The 20000-nt window shown below is 51.0% G+C and overlaps 1 protein-coding gene across 1 annotated transcript in view; it reads right to left on the bottom strand.

Moving 5' to 3' along the window:
- NPDC1 (neural proliferation, differentiation and control 1) overlaps nucleotides 1–12513 on the bottom strand; it is a 16847-nt gene extending 4334 nt beyond the window's left edge. Inside the window, exons 1-7 of the mRNA XM_078623211.1 lie at nucleotides 11685–12513; nucleotides 5874–5996; nucleotides 4637–5152; nucleotides 4037–4144; nucleotides 1865–1931; nucleotides 1116–1206; nucleotides 76–155 (exon numbers count right to left, since the gene is read on the bottom strand). Of these exons, the coding sequence (XP_078479337.1) occupies nucleotides 76–155; nucleotides 1116–1206; nucleotides 1865–1931; nucleotides 4037–4144; nucleotides 4637–5152; nucleotides 5874–5996; nucleotides 11685–11784 (1085 nt within the window). The 5' untranslated portion in view covers nucleotides 11785–12513. The remainder of the gene's footprint in view (nucleotides 1–75; nucleotides 156–1115; nucleotides 1207–1864; nucleotides 1932–4036; nucleotides 4145–4636; nucleotides 5153–5873; nucleotides 5997–11684) is intronic.
- Between the last annotated feature and the right edge of the window lie 7487 nt (nucleotides 12514–20000).

Raw genomic sequence — 20000 nt, 5'->3', positions numbered from 1 at the left:
TGTCTTGTTGTATGTACACACACACACACGTGGACACACACACACACGTGGACACACACACACACGTACACCTACCTGTCCATAGCCATAAGCTGCTGTCTCTTCTGCTGGTAGTGATATAGCTGGGCCCTGTGAGCCAGCCTGCTGTCTGCACGCTGCACACACACAGCAGACAAAGACAGAGAGACACAGTGCACCGTCGAGATCTATAGAGATTTGTGACAGGCAAGCCGCAGGAGAGAGTCTGTGGCCGTGCAACGCAAGTGGTGGAGCACACTGCCAACGCCACGGCAGTCTGCGCTCCTTCAACGGAGGAGGAGGAGGAACGGCAAAACCACACAAACTCTCACAAACACGCCTAGGGCCACCCCAAGCTGCCGCTGGGGGTGCCCCTCGGCGCGACCACGCAGACACATTGCTGCTCTCTTCTGTGAAACAAGTGCAGGCCGTGTCGGTGAAACACGTCGACTCAATGATGATTTACTTGGGAAAAAACACACGACACACACACAACACACAGTACACGACACAGACACACACACACGACACACAGAGCACATAACACACACACACACAACACACACACAACACAACCCACACACACAACACACAGTACACGACACACACACAACACAACCCACACACACGACACACAACACACAGTACACGACACACACACAACACAACCCACACACATGACACACACAGCACATAACACACACAGCACATAACACACACAGCACATAAAACAGACACAACATACACACACACACAACCCACACACACGACACACACCATACACACACACACTCACACACACCACACAACACAACCCACACACACGACACACACACAGCAAACACACACAACACACGCACACACAACACACACAAGACACACAACACACGCACACACAACACACACACACGACACACACCATACACACACACACTCACACACACCACACAACACAACCCACACACACGACACACACACAGCAAACACACACAACACACGCACACACAACACACACAAGACACACAACACACGCACACACAACACACACACGACACAGCACACACACGACACACACACAGCAGTGGTGACCTGCGTACCGGCAGCGTTGGGGGTCTCTGCGAGCCGGGCGAGTGGGCGCTGCACACCCTGTAGTCTGCCTTCTGCACCATGCCGCCTGCACGGTGCAGCCTGCAAAGACAAAGGTCCCCCGAGTAGCCTTCACAAGACTGTCGGGGCAAGTGCTGTTCGTGGCGAGCGGCAGCGTCAATTGAGGCCGGCACGATGGCGCACGAGGGGGTGGGGGGTCAGCAGCATCACACCCGCCCGGCCGCCTTTGTCTCCCCAGTGGCGATGTTTACTACACACTGCACCAGGTACCCATTTGAGGCTGGGTCGACCTACGGGGAGGCCCCGATTCAGATAATCGTCACTGGTGTTGGTCGTGAGAGGGAATCGAACTTGGGTCGCTGGGTTCGTAGCGCGGCGCACTCACCACTGCACTATCTCTCCGCATGTATACATACCGTGGTGGCGGTGGTGGCGGTGGCAGTGGTAGTGGTGATGGAGGTGGTGGTGGTGGCGGTAGCAGTTTTGGTGGCGGTTGTAGTGGCGGTGGTGGTAGTGGAAGTGGGGATGGTGGTGGTCCTGGTGGGGGTGGCAGTGGTGGTGGCGATGGTGGCGGCGGTGGTGGTGGCGATGGTGGTGGTGGTGATGGAAGTGGGGATGGTGGTGGTGGTGGCGATGGTGGTGATGGAAGTGGGGATGGTGGTGGCGATGGTGGCGATGGTGGTGGCGATGGTGGTGGTGGTGGCGGCGATGGTGGCGGTGGTGGTGGTTGTAGGCTCACCTGTACCAGCACGCTGCCATGGTTACGAGGGCAGACACCGCCGCCACGGTGCTCACCATCGCCGCCACTGTGCCAGGCACACAAGAGACAAAGGTCACCCAGGTAGCCTTTGACAGATTGTCGGGCCGAGTGCTGTTGGCGAGCATCACCAGCGGTAGCAGCGCTGACCGAGGCCGGCACGGCGCACGAGGAGTGGAGAAGTTTACCGCACTCCACAGCCGATATACATTTCAGGCTGAGTCGGACTAGGGGAGGCCCAGGACCGGTTCAAATAATTGTCACTCAACAACAACCACCGCCATTTGCCTCTAAGTGGCGGTGACGTCACCACGGCCCCTGTGCCAGGCTAGGTGCACTGCGAGGCCACGTGAAGTGTCGAAGGTTCGCTGACAGGAGGAGGTCACGGGACAGATCATGACATGGGTTGACTGAGATGACTGGCAGATGTACACCAGCTGTACCCCCTACTGTGCCAACTCGCTGTGTTTTAGCCGCCCGGCGCTCCGCTCGTTGTTGTGAGCGTCGCTCCTCTGCCCTCCGTTGTTGCTGGAGGGCGACTGCCTCCAACTGCCCAGTAGCGTCCTTCACGAGCCTCCTCCACTGAGGCCGATCTTGACACCGCTGGTACCAGTCATCGGCAAGTCCAATCAGCTCCACATCCTCCTGTACCACATCACTCCATCTCTTCTCTAGCCCGTGTCGCGCCCGTTTAGCTCCCTCTATGCGGCCAAACAGAAGTTACTTGGGCATGCGGTGGCTGGGCATGCGGGCTACATGGCCCAGACAAAGCAGCCTTGCCTGCCGGAGGAGCTCACCAATGTGACTGTGTCCAGATCTTTCAAGGATTTGTGAGCTCCTCACAAAATCCAGGCTGGTTAAACCCAGGATGGATCGTAGGCAGGCCAGCCTAAATGTTTCTAACCGGCGAAGATGCTCCATTAGGGGGGTCCACATACAGAAGGAAGGGCATGACCGTGACTGAGAAGACCCGAAGCTTCAACACAGCGTTAGTAAGCTGATGAGAAGATTATGGCGCTCGACTGACTGTGAGACTTCTGCTGTCAAACTGGAGCTGGTCATGTGCACCCTGCCCAGGTAGGGAAGCCTCTCCACTCCTTCCACAACTGCCCCATCACGAACGTGCTCTCTCTCTCTCTGTGTAGAATAGGGGGGAGATCATACAAACCCCACTCACTCTGTAGAACAAGGGGAGATCACACAAACTCCACTCACTCTCACCCTGTAGAACAGGGGGAGATCATACAAACCCCACTCACTCTGTAGAACAGGGGGAGATCACACAAACTCCACTCACTCACTCTGTAGAAAAGGGGGAGATCATACAAACTACACTCACCCTGTAGAACAGGGGGAGATCACACAAACGCCACTCACTCTGTAGAACAGGGGGAGATCACACAAACTCCACTCACTCTGTAGAACAGGGGGAGTTCACATAAACTCTACTCACTCACTCTGTAGAACAGGGGGAGTTCACATTAACTCCATTCACTCACTCTGTAGAACAGGGAGAGATCACACAAACTCCACTCACTCACTCTGTAGAACAGGGGGAGTTCACATAAACTCCACTCACTCACTCTGTAGAACAGGGAGAGATCATACAAACTCCACTCACTCACTCTATAGAACAGGGGGAGATCACACAAACTCCACTCACTCACTCTGTAGAACAGGGGGAGTTCACACAAACTCCACTCACTCACTCTGTAGAACAGGGAGAGATCACACAAACTCCACTCACTCACTCTGTAGAACAGGGAGAGATCATACAAACTCCACTCACTCACTCTGTAGAACAGGGAGAGATCACACAAACTCCACTCACTCACTCTGTAGAACAGGGGGAGTTCACACAAACTCCACTCACTCACTCTGTAGAACAGGGAGAGATCACACAAACTCCACTCACTCACTCACTCTGTAGAACAGGGGTAGAACACAGCAACTCCACTCACTCACCCAGGGCAGCCTCAGTGTGTGTGTGTTCTGAAGAGGAGTGAGGTACAGTAGTGGAGCCACGCTGTGTGGGGAGGTGACTGCGGTGTCAGCCCCCGTTCACTCTCAGCCCCGGTTCACCCTCAACCTCGGTTCACCCTCAGCCCCCGTTCACCCTCAACCCCGGTTCACCCTCAGCCCCCGTTCACTCACCCAACAGCAGGGGGCTTGGGGCACTCGCCGACTTGGATGCCGCCAGCCGCCCCGCCACCGTGCCGAGAGGCTTCGAGATTTCCGGTTCCAGGTCGTCCGATCTGTCTCCTCCGACCGTCGCCACCGCCGCCGCCACCACCACCACCACCTCCTCCTCGTCGTCGTGGTCTTTCGTTGTTGTACTGGTGATGTCCGCCCCTACGTCCGATCCTCCTCCTCCACCCGGCTCGCTGTTCTGGCCGGATGTACCGTCACCACCAGCACCACCAGCACCACCACCAGCACTGCCACCACCACCACCACTGATGGTGGTCATGGTGACAGGTTTCTTCGCATGACCACCACCATTGCCGCCACCGCCACCACCGCCACCACCACCGCCGGTGCCTCTGCCCCGCGTCTGCTGCTGCTGCAGCGTCTTCACGTCCACCACCTCCTCCTCGATCTCTCCGCCGATCTCGTGCCGCGTCGAGATCTGCTGAGCGTCGATCCTCCACACGGTGTGGGCCCGCGGAGTGGAGTCGTGGCCCCCCCCACCCCCTCCACCTCCTCCTCCTCCACCACCTCCACCACCTCCTCCTCCACCTCCTCCTCCTCCACCTCCACCGCTCATCGCCACTTCGCCGTGTGCCCCCTTCCCCCTCCGCCCGGCGCGATGGCGACGGCTCTCCCTCGTGTCCCCGGCTCTCCCGGGATCCTCCTTCGTGTCGTCGCCCTCCCTGGCGCGAGACGTCCCACGCCGCGTCTCCTCCTCCTCCTGCTGCTCCTCCTGCCCCCGCCACGCCGTGGCCGAGACCGCCACGCCAGGCCCTGACGCGCCAGGCCCTGCCGCGCCAGGCCCTGCCACGGCAGGCCCTGCCACGGCAGGCGGTGACGCGCCCCGCAGGTGCTGCCACTGCTGCCCGTGGGCCTTCCCGCCGCGTCTCTGCTCGCCCCCACGGGGCTCTAAGGCTCCGCCGCCACCGTCACCGTCGCCACCATCACCGTGACCGTCACCGCCACCGTCACCACCGCTGGTGGCGGTGGTGGTGGTGGTGTGCGCGCCGCTCAACACGGAGGCGATGAACTCCTCGTCGGCGTCGTCGCCCGGGAGACCCAGCCGGTGCCTCCGGTCGTCTACGAGGGGACAGACGGCAGCAGCAGCAGCAGCAGCTCAACACTACCGGCACCACGACTACAGGGAGGGGGTGTGGGTCTCTGTGTGGGTCTGTGGGTCTCTGTGTGGGTCTGTGGCTCTCTGTGTGAGTCTGTGGCTCTCTGTGTGGGTCTCTATGTGGGTCTGTCGGTCTCTGTGTGGGTCTCTGTGTGAGTCTGTGGCTCTCTGTGGGTCTCTGTGTGAATCTGTCGGTCTCTGTGTGAGTCTGTGGCTCTCTGTGTGAGTCTGTGGCTCTCTGTGTGAGTCTGTGGCTCTCTGTGTGAGTCTGTGGCTCTCTGTGCGAGTCTGTGTCTCTCTCTGCGAGTCTGTGGCTCTCTGTGCGAGTCTGTGGCTCTCTGCGTGAGTCTGTGTCTCTCTGTGTGAGTCTGTGTCTCTCTCTGCGTGAGTCTGTGTCTCTCTATGTGAGTCTGTGGCTCTCTGTGCGAGTCTGTGTCTCTCTGTGTGAGTCTGTGTCTCTCTGTGTGAGTCTGTGTCTCTCTCTGCGTGAGTCTGTGTCTCTCTCTGTGCGAGTCTGTGTCTCTCTGCGTGAGTCTGTGTCTCTCTCTGTGTGAGTCTGTGGCTCTCTCTGCGTGAGTCTGTGGCTCTCTCTGTGTGAGTCTGTGTCTCTCTGCGTGGGTCTCTCTGTCTCTACGGGGGAGGAGGGAGTAGGCTCACGACCACGGCTCCCTCTCAGGCCCCTACCCGAGACGCAGTGCCCTTGCGCTCCGAGGGTGTGCAGGGCACGGCAGGGCCCGCAGGCACGGCTCCCAGCGGGGCACGGCTCCCGGCGCAGGAGGGCGCACGTCAGCCTGCCAGGGCACGCGTCTGCGGACAAAGGCACAGGCGAAGGTCCCCCGGGTAGGCTCGCCATACTTGGTGGGGGCGAGGGCAAGTGCCGAGTCGCAGCGGCGCCTACGAAGGGCGGCACGGCGCACGAGGTGGGGGGGGGGGGGGGGCACCACCACGCGTGCCCGGCCGCCTTTGTCTCCCCACTGGCGATATTTGCACATCATCAGAAGATGCATTTTGTTTGGAATCAGAATCATTATGTCTACCGTAGGAGAAATCCGATGAGCTATTAAGCTCTTTCACTCACATTTCATTTTTTTCATTTCATTTCATGTATTAGGTGTAGCCCTGTGAGCCATTCGGCTCGTGAATCGGGTGCAACCGCAACAAACAAAAAAACAAAAACATGAACAAGAAAACGTCTTCAAGTGACTATGTGACTGAGTGCAAACAGAAAATCCAAGAAAAGACAGCAAAATATTGCAGAAAAAGCACCGTACACCAACGCTGTGTGCAAAAATCCCAGTGGGATGCAAGTCAGATGTCCCAGTGAGGGGGCACAGGGCTAAGAACGTTACAGCAACAACAACAGCAACAACACAGTTACACAAACGCGATAGGAGTGTAAAGTACAAGAAAGGTAAAAACAAACCACCCAGACACACACACAAATACAACACTCGACCATCCTAACAGCGGGTACTCATTTGAGGCCGAGTCGACCTAGGGGAGGCCCAGGACCAGTTCAGGTAATCGGTCACCAGGGTAGGTGGTGGCCCTGAGCGGGAGTCGAACTCGGGTCGCCGGGTTCGGCGCACACGCACAGCACATGTGTATGCTGCGTGTGCGTGTGTATACAGGCGTGTGTGTGTACAACGTGTGCGCGTGTGTGTTCACGTGGATGTGTGCGCGCGCGTGTGTGTGTGTTCCACGTGTGTACGTGTACACGTGTGTGCGTGTACACATGTGTGTGTGTACACGTGCGTGCGTGTACACGTGTGTGCGTGCGGTGTCCCACTCTTATCAACCGTGCGTGGCTCATGTCAACTGATAACCTTCCCGTCATTCTGCACCCCAAATATAACCCCGATTATCGCCCCGGCCGTCAGAACGAGGGGGTGGTGGTGGTGGTGCTGGAGGTGGTGGTGGTGGTGGCGGTGGTGGTGGTGGTGCTGGAGGTGGTGGCGGTGGTGGAGGTGGTGGTGGTGGTGCTGGAGGTTGAGTGGTGGTGCCACGGTATCACAATGATAGTTATTTGTATACCGTAGAGCTTCATTCATGCAAATTGCACGTAGCACACTCTTCGTGCAATCATTCTACTGTATCTGTGTAACCACAATCACACACACACACCACCACAATCACACACACACCACAATCACACACAGCACCACACTCACACACACACCACCACAATCACACACACAACACAATCACACACACCACCACAATCACACACACCACCATAATCACACACACCACAAACACACACACACACACACCACAAACACACACACACACCACCACAAACACACACCACCATAATCACATACACCACCACACTCACATACACCACCATAATCACACACACCACAATCACACACACACACCACCACAATCACACACACACTCCACAATCACACACACCACCATAATCACACACACACACACCACAATCACATACACCACCACACTCACACACTCCACAATCACACACACCACCACAATCACATACACCACCACAATCACACACACACCACAATCACACACACACTCACCACCATAATCACACACACCACCACAATCAGACACACCACAATCACACACACCACCATAATCACACACACACACCACAATCACATACACCACCACAATCACACACACACCACAATCACACACACACTCACCACCATAATCACACACACCACCACAATCACAGACACACCACAATCACACACACCACCATAATCACACACACACACCACAATCACACACACTACCACAATCACACACTCCACAATCACACACCACCACAATCACACACACCACCACAATCACACACACACACCACCACAATCACACACACACACCACCACAATCACACACACACCACCACAATCACACACACACCACCACAATCACACACAACACCACAATCACACACAACACCACAATCACACACACACCACAATCACACAATCACACACACACACCACCACCATCACACACACACCACCACCATCACATACACACCACCACCATCACACACACACACACACCACCACAATCACACACTCCACAATCACACACACCACAACCACACACCACAATCACACACACCACCACACTCACACACACCACCACAATCACACACAACACCACAATCACATCCCCAGGTGCATCACGCATCCCGTGGGGGAGTGAGAGAGATGCCCTCTCTGGGGGGGGTGCGAGACATGGTCGTGATGCACCCCCAGGGGGTGTGAGAGATGGGCAAATTGTTTTCATGAGAAGGTAACTAATCGAAAAACGTTTCACGTGTCCCAGTGTGCAGTCAAAGCACCACTGGGCTAGACGATGTCACCGTGCCCTGTCTCTCTCCTCGCTCTCTCCTTTGGCTGTCATTCCATCACCAGCCTCGACCGATGACCCACATCGAACCCAGGGACCCCCCCCGCCCCCCACTCACATCACAAAGACAAAGTACCCTCGAGAGCCTCTCACACTGCTGGGGCCAAGTGCTGTTAGCGAGCGCCGGCACTGTGGCACACGAGGGGGTGGGTGGCCAGCACCACGCCAGGCCGCCTTTGTCTCCCCCCGGTGGCGATGTTTCGTACACACCGCATCAGGCTGAGTCGACCTAGAGGCGACCCAGCACCGGTTTGGATAAATCGTCACCGCCGTGAGCGGGAATCGAACTCGGCTCGCTGCCCGGTTCGCTTATAACGCTGACCACTGCGCCACCGCTCCCTGCACACGTGACCACCGCACACGTGACCTCCGCACACTCACTCAGCCATTCCCTCCGACACGGCCACAATAATTCAACTGGACCACTCACTCACGCACTCACTCACTCACGCACTCACTCACTCACGCATTCACTCACTCACTCACGCATTCACTCACTCACGCACTCACTCTCGCACTCACTCACTCACGCATTCACTCACGCACTCACTCACGCATTCACTCACTCACGCACTCACTCACGCATTCACTCACTCACGCATTCACTCAATCACTCACGCACTCACTCGCGCATTCACTCACTCACGCACTCACTCACGCATTCACTCACTCACGCACTCACACCGTCAACAACCTATCCCATCGCCGATAGCCCCACTCACGCATTCACTCACGCACTCACTCACACATTCACTCACTCACTCACGCATTCACTCACTTACGCATTCACTCACTCACGCACTCACACCGTCAACAACCTATCCCATCGCCGATAGCCCCACTCACGCATTCACTCACTCACTCACGCATTCACTCACTTACGCATTCACTCACTCACACATTCACTCACTCACGCATTCACTCACTTACGCTCACGCACTCACGCATTCACTCGCTCACGCATTCACTCACTCACGCATTCACTCACGCATTCGCCCACTCACTCACGCTTTCACTCACTCACGCATTCACTCACTCACGCATTCACTCACTCACGCATTCACCCACTCACTCACGCATTCACTCACGCATTCACTCACGCACCCACGCACTCACTCACGCATTCACCACCATAACACAGCGCGCTCACCGATACATCACCGCTCCCCACGCACATTCACTCATTCACCCACCCACTCGTTCAAGAACACACTCACCCACCCACTCGCCCACCCACTCACCCACCCATTCACCCACCAATTCACCCACTCACCCGTTCACCCACTCACCCATTCATCCACCCACTCATCCGTTCACCCACCCACGCATTCACCTACCCACTCGTTCACTCACCAACTCGTTCACCCACCCACTCGTTCAACAACACACTCATTCACATAATCGCTCACCCACCCACTCACTCATCCACTCACCCACCCACTCACCCACCCATCCATTCAATCACCCACCCACTCATTCACCCACCGACTCGTTCAACAACACACCCACCCACCCACCTATTCACTCATACATTTACCTACTAATTCACCCACCCACTCATTCATCAACCCACTCGTTCAACAAAACACTCAGTCACCCACTCACGTACAGATACACTCATCCATGAATTCACTCAACCACGCACCCGACGAGTCACTCACTGCTCAAACTCAATCACTCACCCACCCACTCACCCACCCACTCACCCACATACCCAAGTCAGAAGACAAAGATCCCCCGTGTAGCCTCTAACAGACTGTAAGGGCAAGTGCTGTTAGCGAGCAGCACCTATGAAGGCTCCCGGCACAGTGAACCGGTCCTGGTGCCTCCCCTAGGTCGCCTCAGCCTCAAATGAGTCACCTGTTACGGTGGTGTAGTAAACATCGCCACTGGGGGAGACAAAGGCGGCCGGGCGTGGTGCTGGCCAGACTTTAACATTGAAGTCTATGAGAGACTTTAACATTGAAGTCTATGGGAGACTTTCACATTGGAGTCTATGGGGACACTTTAACATTGGAGTCTATGAGAGACTTTAACATTGGAGTCTATGAGAGACTTTAACATTGAAGTCTATGGGAGACTTTCACATTGGAGTCTATGGGGACACTTTAACATTGGAGTCTATGAGAGACTTTAACATTGGAGTCTATGGGAGACTTTAACATGGGAGTATATGGGAGACTTTAACACTGGAGTCTATGGGTAGAGACTTTAACATTGGAGTTTATGGGAAACTTTAACATTGGAGTCTATGGGGACACTTTAACATTGGAGTCTATGGGAGACTTTAACATTGGAGTCTATGGGGAGACTTTAACATTGGAGTCTACGAGACACTTTAACATTGGAGTCTATGGGTAGAGACTTTAACATTGAAGTCTATGAGACACTTTAACATTGGAGTCTATGAGACACTTTAACATTGGAGTCTATGGGAGACTTTAACATTGGAGTCCATGGGAGACACTTTAACATTGAAGTATATGGGAGACTTTAACATTGAAGTATATGGGAGACTTTAACATTGGAGTCCATGGGAGACACTTTAACATTGAAGTATATGGGAGACTTTAACATTGGAGTCTATGGGAGACTTTAACATAAGAGTCTATGGGGACACTTTAACATTGGAGTCTATGGGTAGAGACTTTAACATTGAAGTCTATGGGAGACTTTTACATTGGAGTCTATGAGACACTTTAACATTGGAGTCTATGGGAGACTTTAACATTGGAGTCTATGGGAGACTTCAACATTGAAGTCTATGGGAGACTTTAACATTGAAGTCTATGGGTAGAGACTTTAACATTGGAGTCTATGGGTAGAGACTTTAACATTGGAGTCTATGGGTAGAGACTTTAACATTGGAGTCTATGGGAGACTTTAACATTGAAGTCTATGAGACACTTTAACATTGGAGTCTATGGGAGACTTTAACATTGGAGTCTATGGGAGACTTTAACATTGGAGTATATGGGTAGAGACTTTAACACTGGAGTCTATGGGTAGAGACTTTAACAAGAACACGGGGTTTAACCCTGTTGGATTAAGCCGTGTGGTTTGACGCGATGTGCAGGGACATTCGCCGCTCACCTGTGAGGGTGTACAGCAAGTAGGACAGGTGAACGAAGCACCACAGATGAACTCGGAGTTTCCTTGACATCACCATCATCATCACCATCATCACCACCATCACCACCGCAAACTCAGGTTAACGTTCAGATGTCGCCATCGCTTCCTTCCTCGTGCCAGATGCAATGTGTGACAGAGTTGTTTCTTTTGATGAATGCGTCACCCGATTTATGAGGCGAATATGACGAAAAGTCAAAATTGTGGGCGCGATCAACTGACGATTTAAATCGAAACGCCGTTAAATATAAAATGCGTTCGATGCCTCTTCAGGCAAATTTATCGGACAATATTAAGACTCGCGTCTATCACGTTAATATCATTCGTAAATACCGCAATATTGTATCGCGTCACGCCAATATTTTAATCGCGAATTAAATAGCGTCCCGTTGCATTGGCGTTAAGAGCCCGACAGAGATTAACACGATTTATAGTTAACGTTTGAAAGAAAAAAAAATTGTTGTAAATGTACAGCCGGGGAATGGACGAACGCTACGAAATTATTATCGTTAAACAGTTTTAATCCTCAATTTAAAAAAATGTTAAATTGCAATCCGAATTTAAAATGTTACAACCGCCGAACAGGCAGGGCGAATTGCATAAAACAGACCCGGACAATATCATCAGGTTATTATCGTAACTAGCCCACCCCTCTGTTCTAACGATTCTAACAGTTAGAATTCTAACTATTATCACAGTTAATACATTTTATTTTTTTACAAATCATTAAAATAAAATGCTGAGAATTAAACAAAAATTGGGTCTCGTGAGAGCGTCGCGGGCTGTAGCTCTGCCTTGGCTGTCCTTAGTATCTCTATCGCCACCGGAAGATATCTACCGGCTGTTTTATATATCTCTACCGCCACCGGAAGATATCTACCGGCCGTTTTATTCATCTCTACCGCCACCGGAATTCGTCTAAATCACAGTTCTGTATTTCTTCTGCCACCGGAAGATATCCTCCGCCCGTTTTATAGCTCTACCTCCACCGGAAGATGTCTACCGCGCGTTTCATAGAGCTCTACCGCCACCGGAAGAAGTCTAAATCCAGTTCTATATCTCTTCTGCCACCGGAAGATGTCCACTGTCTGTTTTATATCTCTACCTCCACCGGAAGACATCTACCGCCCGTAGTATAACTCTACCGTTATTGGAAGATGATTTTTAATCCGGTCCGATAGCTCTACCTCTACCGGAAGACGTATACCGTCCGTTTTATATCCCTACCGCCACCAGAAAACGTATACATGCAAATTTCGATTTAAAGCTTCTTTCGTGACTGCAGGGATTCATCTTCTTGGTTCTTTCGGTAAATTCACGTAGAATGGAAATAATAAAATAATAAAAATAATAACATATTTCTCACGACGTTTTATTTTATTATGTTTTATTTTTATTATTTTATTATTTCCATTCTACGTGACTTTACCGAAAAAACCAAGAAGACGTATAAATGCAGTTTGATATCTCTACCGGAAGATGTCTACCGCTCTGATGTCTAAATCCAGTTCTGCATCTCTTCCGCCACCGGAAGACGTCTACTGCCCGTTTTATATCTCTACCTCCACCGGAAGACGTGTAAATCCAGTCTACCGGAAGATTCTACCGGCCGTTTTATATCTCTACCGAAAGATGTCTAAATCCAATCTCATAGTTCTACCTCTACCGGAAGATCCCTACCGCTTGTTTTATATCTCTTCTGCCACCGGAAGATGGGAGATCTTTATCGAGCAGTAGATAGACCCTGGCTGATTGTGATGAATGAGTGACAGGGACTCTCTGTCTCTCTCGTGTGTGTCATGTGTGTGTGTGTTATGTGTGTGTGTTATGTGTGTTGTGTGTGTGTGTTATGTGTGTGTCATGTGTGTGTGTATTATGTGTGTGTTGTGTGTGTGTTATGTGTGTGTGTTGTGTGTGTGTTATGTGTGTGTCATGTGTGTGTGTATTATGTGTGTGTTGTGTGTGTGTTATGTGTGTGTGTTGTGTGTGTGTTATGTGTGTGTCATGTGTGTGTGTGTTGTGTGTGTGTGTTATGTGTGTGTGTTGTGTGTGTGTTATGTGTGTGTGTGTTATGTGTGTGTGTGTTATATGTGTGTGTGTGTTATGTGTGTGTGTTATGTGTGTTTATTTTACCTAGCACATGTTCAAACATGAATGCAAGATGCACGGAATCTCTTTTAAAATAAACGAAGAACCGGTCCGGTCCATCAACTATACGACAATACAACACTACACTATACACTACACTATACACTACACTATACACTACACTACACTATACACTACACTATACACTACACTATACCACACTATACACTACACTACTAAACTATACTCTACACTACTAAACACTACACTATACACTACACTATACACTACTATACACTACACTATACACTACTATACACTACACTATACACTACTATACACTACACTATACACTACTATACACTACACTATACACTACACACTACTATACACTACTATACAATACATTATACACTACTATACACTACACTACTATACAATACACTATTATACAGGGGGGAGGGAGAGGGGGGAGGGAGGGAGGAGAGGGGAGGGAGAGGGGGTAAGGAGAGGGGAGGGGTGGGAGGGGTGGAGGTGATGGAGCGCCGTGCAGGCTGCTCGCCATCAGCATGACAATGCGTGCATCACAATGCTGATGATGATGATCTGTGTCCATGCTGATGATGATGATGATCTGTGTCCATGCTGATGATGATGATGATCTGTGTCCATGCTGATGATGATGATGATGAAGTTTACATCTTTATTCATATAAAGTTTATATCTTTATTGATATAAAGTTTACATCTTTATTTATATAAAGTTTACATCTTGATTTATGTAAAGTTTACATCGCACAAGTCCACCAACTCCCAAACGTGGAGCAGAGCAGAAAATAAGCACCAGCAGTCCAACAACTATCGATACATCTTCTTGGTTCTTTCGGTAAAGTCACGTAGAAGGGAAGTAATAAAATAATAAAAATAAAACATAATAAAATAATTCTCACGACGTTTCGGCTACAACGACATTGACATTGAACTGTCGATACACTCACATTGAACTGTCGATATATTTGACATCGAACTGTCCATACATTCACATTTAATTGTCCGTACATTTAAATTTAATTGTCCATACATTGACATTGAACTGTCCATACATTCACATTTAATTGTCCATACATTGACGTTTAATTATCGATACATTGACGTTTAATTGTCGATACATTGACATTTAATTATCGATATATTGACATTTAATTGTCCATACGTCAAACACGAGGACGATGCCCAGCGGGGCGGCACGCGGTGCCCCCGTGGGGGTCACGTGGGCAGTGCCCCCCCTGGGGGTCACGTGGGCAGTGCCCCCCCTGGGGGTCACGTGGGCAGTGCCCATGGGGGTCACGTGGGCAGTGCCCATGGGGGTCACGTGGGCAGTGCCCCCCGTGGGGTCACGTGGGCAGTGCCCCCCCTGGGGGTCACGTGGGCAGTGCCCCCCTGGGGGTCACGTGCCCGGGGTGATGTACAGTAGTTGTGAGTTATAGCACAGGTGAGAGTCATTACACACTACACTATACACTACACACTAATATACACTGCACTATACACTACACTATACACTACACTATACACTACACTATACACTACACTACACACTACTACACTATACATTACACACTACTATACACTGCACTATACACTACACTATACACTACACTATACACTGCACTATACACTACACTACACATTACTACACTATACACTACACACTACACGACACTATACACTACACTATACACTACACTATACACTACACTACTATACACTACACTACACACTACTACAATACACACTACTATACACTACACTATTATACACACTAAACTACTATACACTACACTATACACTACACTATACACTACACTATACACTACACACTACACTACACTATACACTACACTACACACTACACTACTACACTATACACTACACTATACACTACACTATACACTACACACTACACTATACACTACACACTACACTACACTATACACTACACTACTACACTACACACTACACTATACACTACACTATACACTACACTATACACTATGCACTACACACTACACTATACACTACACACTACACTACACTATACACTACACAGCACTGGTGGTGGTGGTGGGGGGGGTAGTAACAGCAGCCCTGTACGAGCTTGAGCCATCACCGCCGCCGCCGTCTCGCACGCAGCGCACGACGCGCCATCCCGGACACAGCGAGGCAGCGCGTCCGATGCATTTGCGGAATTTTCCCGCGAGCTCAAAGAGAACACAGCGGGAGGGGGGTGGTGAGTGGCGAGTGGTAATCTCATTAACTCTCAGCTCAATTAAGTCACTCAGTCGCAAATTGTCCCTTCCACCCCCCTCGCTCTTCCCTCCCTCCCTCCCTTCTCCTCCTACCTCTCTCCTTCTCGCGTCTTTTTAAATAAGAATAGAGGGGAGGGAGGGGGAGAGTTACCCTTTCTGGCAATGAAAACACTTCGTGTCGTGGTGTTTAAAAATAACAACATGAAACAGTTTGGTTGTTTCAGGGAATCGCGGCCGTATTAAACACACGCGGTGCTTTGGCGAACCTCCGTTGTGGACGTATTTTTTATATTTTGATAGTGACAAGCAGTGTCTTATTATCCCAGTAGCACAAGGAGCTACGTATGTAGTAGCTACACGTGTAGTAGTTACACTACACTATACACTACACTTTGTGTAGTAGCTACACGTGTAGTAGCTACACTATACACTACACTTTGTGTAGTAGCTACACTTGTAGTAGCTACACTACACTATACACTACACTTTGTGTAGTAACTACACGTGTAGTAGCTACACTACACTATACACTACACTTTGTGCAGTAGCTACACGTGTAGTAGCTACACTACACTATACACTACACTTTGTGTAGTAGCTACACGTGTAGTAGCTACACTACATTATACACTACACTTTGTGTAGTAACTACACGTGTAGTAGCTACACTACACTATACACTACACTTTGTGCAGTAGCTACACGTGTAGTAGCTACACTACATTATACACTACACTTTGTGCAGTAGCTACACGTGTAGTAGCTACACTACACTATACACTACACTTTGTGTAGTAGCTACACGTGTAGTAGCTACACTACACTATACACTACACTTTGTGCAGTAGCTACACGTGTAGTAGCTACACTACATTATACACTACACTTTGTGCAGTAGCTACACGTGTAGTAGCTACACTACACTATACACTACACTTTGTGTAGTAGCTACACGTGTAGTAGCTACACTACACTATACACTACACTTTGTGTAGTAGCTACACGTGTAGTAGCTACACTACACTATATACTACACTTTGTGCAGTAACTACTTATGTAGTAGCTACTACCTCCCGCAACTACTACACATGTAGTAGCTAGTAGTAGCTAGTTATAGCCACTACTAGTTACTACACGTGTAGTAGCTACACATGTAGTACACATGTAGTACCCATGTAGTACACATGTAGTACACATGTAGTAGCTACATATGTAGCTACGGGCCCCACACTTTCAAGGGCCCCGCGCTAAACGCTTTCAAGCTATCAATTCCGGTTCAGTGATTCTGCACTTGCTCTATTACTATAGTACTATACCGCCTTCGACTTTTACGAAAGACTGGGTGTTTAAGGTTAGCGATTTGTCGTACTAGCTGGCTGTATAGCAAATGAAAAAAAACACAATTACTTTACTGTGCAAGTAAAAAAAACAATTCGTGTGTTTTAATATTAACGTGTTTTATTTATGTATTTAGGGCCCCTTTATAGCAACACAAACGCTGCTGCTACAGCCCGCGGCGTCCTCTCGGATGAGTCTGGACCCTGGGCGAGAGGTCTCCAGCAGGTGATGGGGGAGGGGGGTGGATTGGCTCGGGCCTCTTCGTGTCATCAAACACAGCCACGGAGTGAGCCTCGGGGGCCACGGTGGTGGTGGTGGTAGTTTAACTTCTCGCGGCGAGGTCCCCCTCGAGCGCTCTCGAACAACAACAAAACCTCCCACAACTTCACGCGAATCTCCGCAGAGAGCGAGAGAGTGAGCGAGAGAGAGAGGTGGGGGTTTACATAAAGCAAAGTTTAAAAATGTTTAAAATAAAATTACGAAATGATGAACGAAGCAAAGTGCCGACTACACCGAGCATCTTCTTGTTTCCACTGATCGTAAAAAAATAAAGAGAGAGAGAGAGAGATGGGGAGAGAGATCAAGAGAGATGGATGTGGAGAGATTTTTGACTTTTAAGCAACTTTTATTGCCGCCAGCAGCAGCACTGGAGGCGATTTCCATATGAAACACACAAAGTCACCAGCAAACAAATGAAAATAAACGCTACAAATCCACGCGCTGTGGCGCTAAAAGCACCGCGCACAACACGAAAGAAAAGTCACGTGGTGGTGGTCATCGCGCACGCCACGGTGACGAGCGAGCGCTTCAGAAGGTGAACACCACGAGGGTGCCGTACACGCTGGTACAGAGAGGGGCTTGTCCGACTCCCCAGCGAGAGAGATGGGGAGAGAGAGCGAGAGAGATCTGGAGAGAAATGGGGAGAGCCTTTGACTTTTAAACAACTTTTATTGCAGAGAGAGATTGGGAGAGAGGTGGGGAGAGAGATGGGGAGAGAAATGGGGAGAGAGGTGGGGAGAGAGATGGGGAGAGAGATGGGGAGAGAGATGGGGAGAGAGATGGGGAGAGAGATGGGGAGAGAGATTGGGAGAGAGGTGGGGAGAGAGATGGGGTTAAATTATGGTAATTTTGTTCTGTAAAAATTTTGGGGTGGCTGGAATTTTAAAAATGCATTCAGTGCAATTGTCCTGCAAAATCGCGTGCAACATTTTTATTTGATAATTTCTGCGTTTGCTTTTGGGCTGTAGCACTGGATAATAAAGTTGCATTTGCAGACGCTGAATAAAAAAAAAGAGATTGGGAGAGAGATAAGCGAGAGAGATGGGCGGGGAGAGATGGGGGAGAGAGATGGGGGGAGAGATGGGGGGAGATGGGGAGAGAGATGGGGATTGAGGGTGATGGAGATAGATGGGGAGAGAGATGGGGAGAGAGATGGGGAGAGAGATGGGGGAGAGATGGGGGGAGAGAGATGGGGAGATAGATGGGGGGAGAGAGATTGGGAGATAGATGGGGAGAGAGATGGGGAGAGAGATGGGGGGAGAGAGATGGGGAGAGAGATTGGGAGATAGATGGGGAGAGAGATGTGGAGAGAGATGGGGGGAGAGAGATGGGGAGAGAGATTGGGAGATAGATGGGGAGAGAGATGGGGAGATAGATGGGGAGAGAGGTGGGCCGAGAGAGAGATGGGGAAGAGGCAGGTGGAGAGAGATGGGGAGTGAGTGAGTGAGAGAGGGAGGGGGGGTGCAGTCCAAACCGCAGGGCACCATCCCTGAGTACCACTCACGGTCAATTCCGAGGCGCCTACACAGAGCGGAGCGCGCATTTGAAAAGGGATGGAGGAGGAGGAGGGGGAGGGGAGGGGAGGTTCCCACCCGTGGAGCTTCGCATTTCCACCCCGTGGAGCTCCGCGCGTTTTTGTTGAGTTCTTTTGTCGCGACGGCCGCTGGGGTCGTCACCCTCGGCCGCCGTCGCCGCTATCGATCTCCGTTCCACTTCCAAAGGAGCGCGCCGAGATCGCGGGGCGATAGACGGGAGGCGCGGGGCCTTATCTTGCGGGACCCCCCCCTCCTGGCCGTACTCCGCACCCCGCTGCGTGTGATTAGGAAGACATTTGGGTTTGAATCGCTTCACCCCCCCGCCCCACCCATCAATTAGGGCACGGGTTGTGCGTGCGAGTGGCGCGTGTGTGTGGAGTGCGTGTGTGTGAAGTGTGTGTGCTGTGTGTGTGTGTGCGCGTGCTGTGTGTGTGCTGTGTGTGGCGTGTGTGTGTGTGGAGTGTGTGTGTGTGGTGTGTGTGCTGTGTGTATCTGTGTGTGCTATGTGGGTCTGTGTGTGTGTCTGTGTGTGCTGTGTGTCTGTGTGTGCTGTGTGTGTCTGTGTGTGTGTCTGTGTGTGTGTCTGTGTGTGTGCTTCGTGTGTGTCGTGTGTGTGTGTGTCTTGCACAGCAAGAAAATTAGGAAAAAAAATAAAATTTTAAAATTGCGAAATGCGAGAGAAAGAGAAACATCCGCAAACTCCAAATAGGCAGCAGCAGCAGAAGGCATCGT

This window comes from Lampetra planeri, unplaced genomic scaffold (genome assembly GCF_965212315.1).
Source record: "Lampetra planeri unplaced genomic scaffold, kcLamPlan1.2.h2 scaffold_207, whole genome shotgun sequence".
Classification (NCBI taxonomy): domain Eukaryota; kingdom Metazoa; phylum Chordata; class Hyperoartia; order Petromyzontiformes; family Petromyzontidae; genus Lampetra; species Lampetra planeri.
The sequence above is the reverse complement of the archived record's forward strand: the minus strand, read 5'-3'. Positions and strand labels throughout refer to the sequence as shown.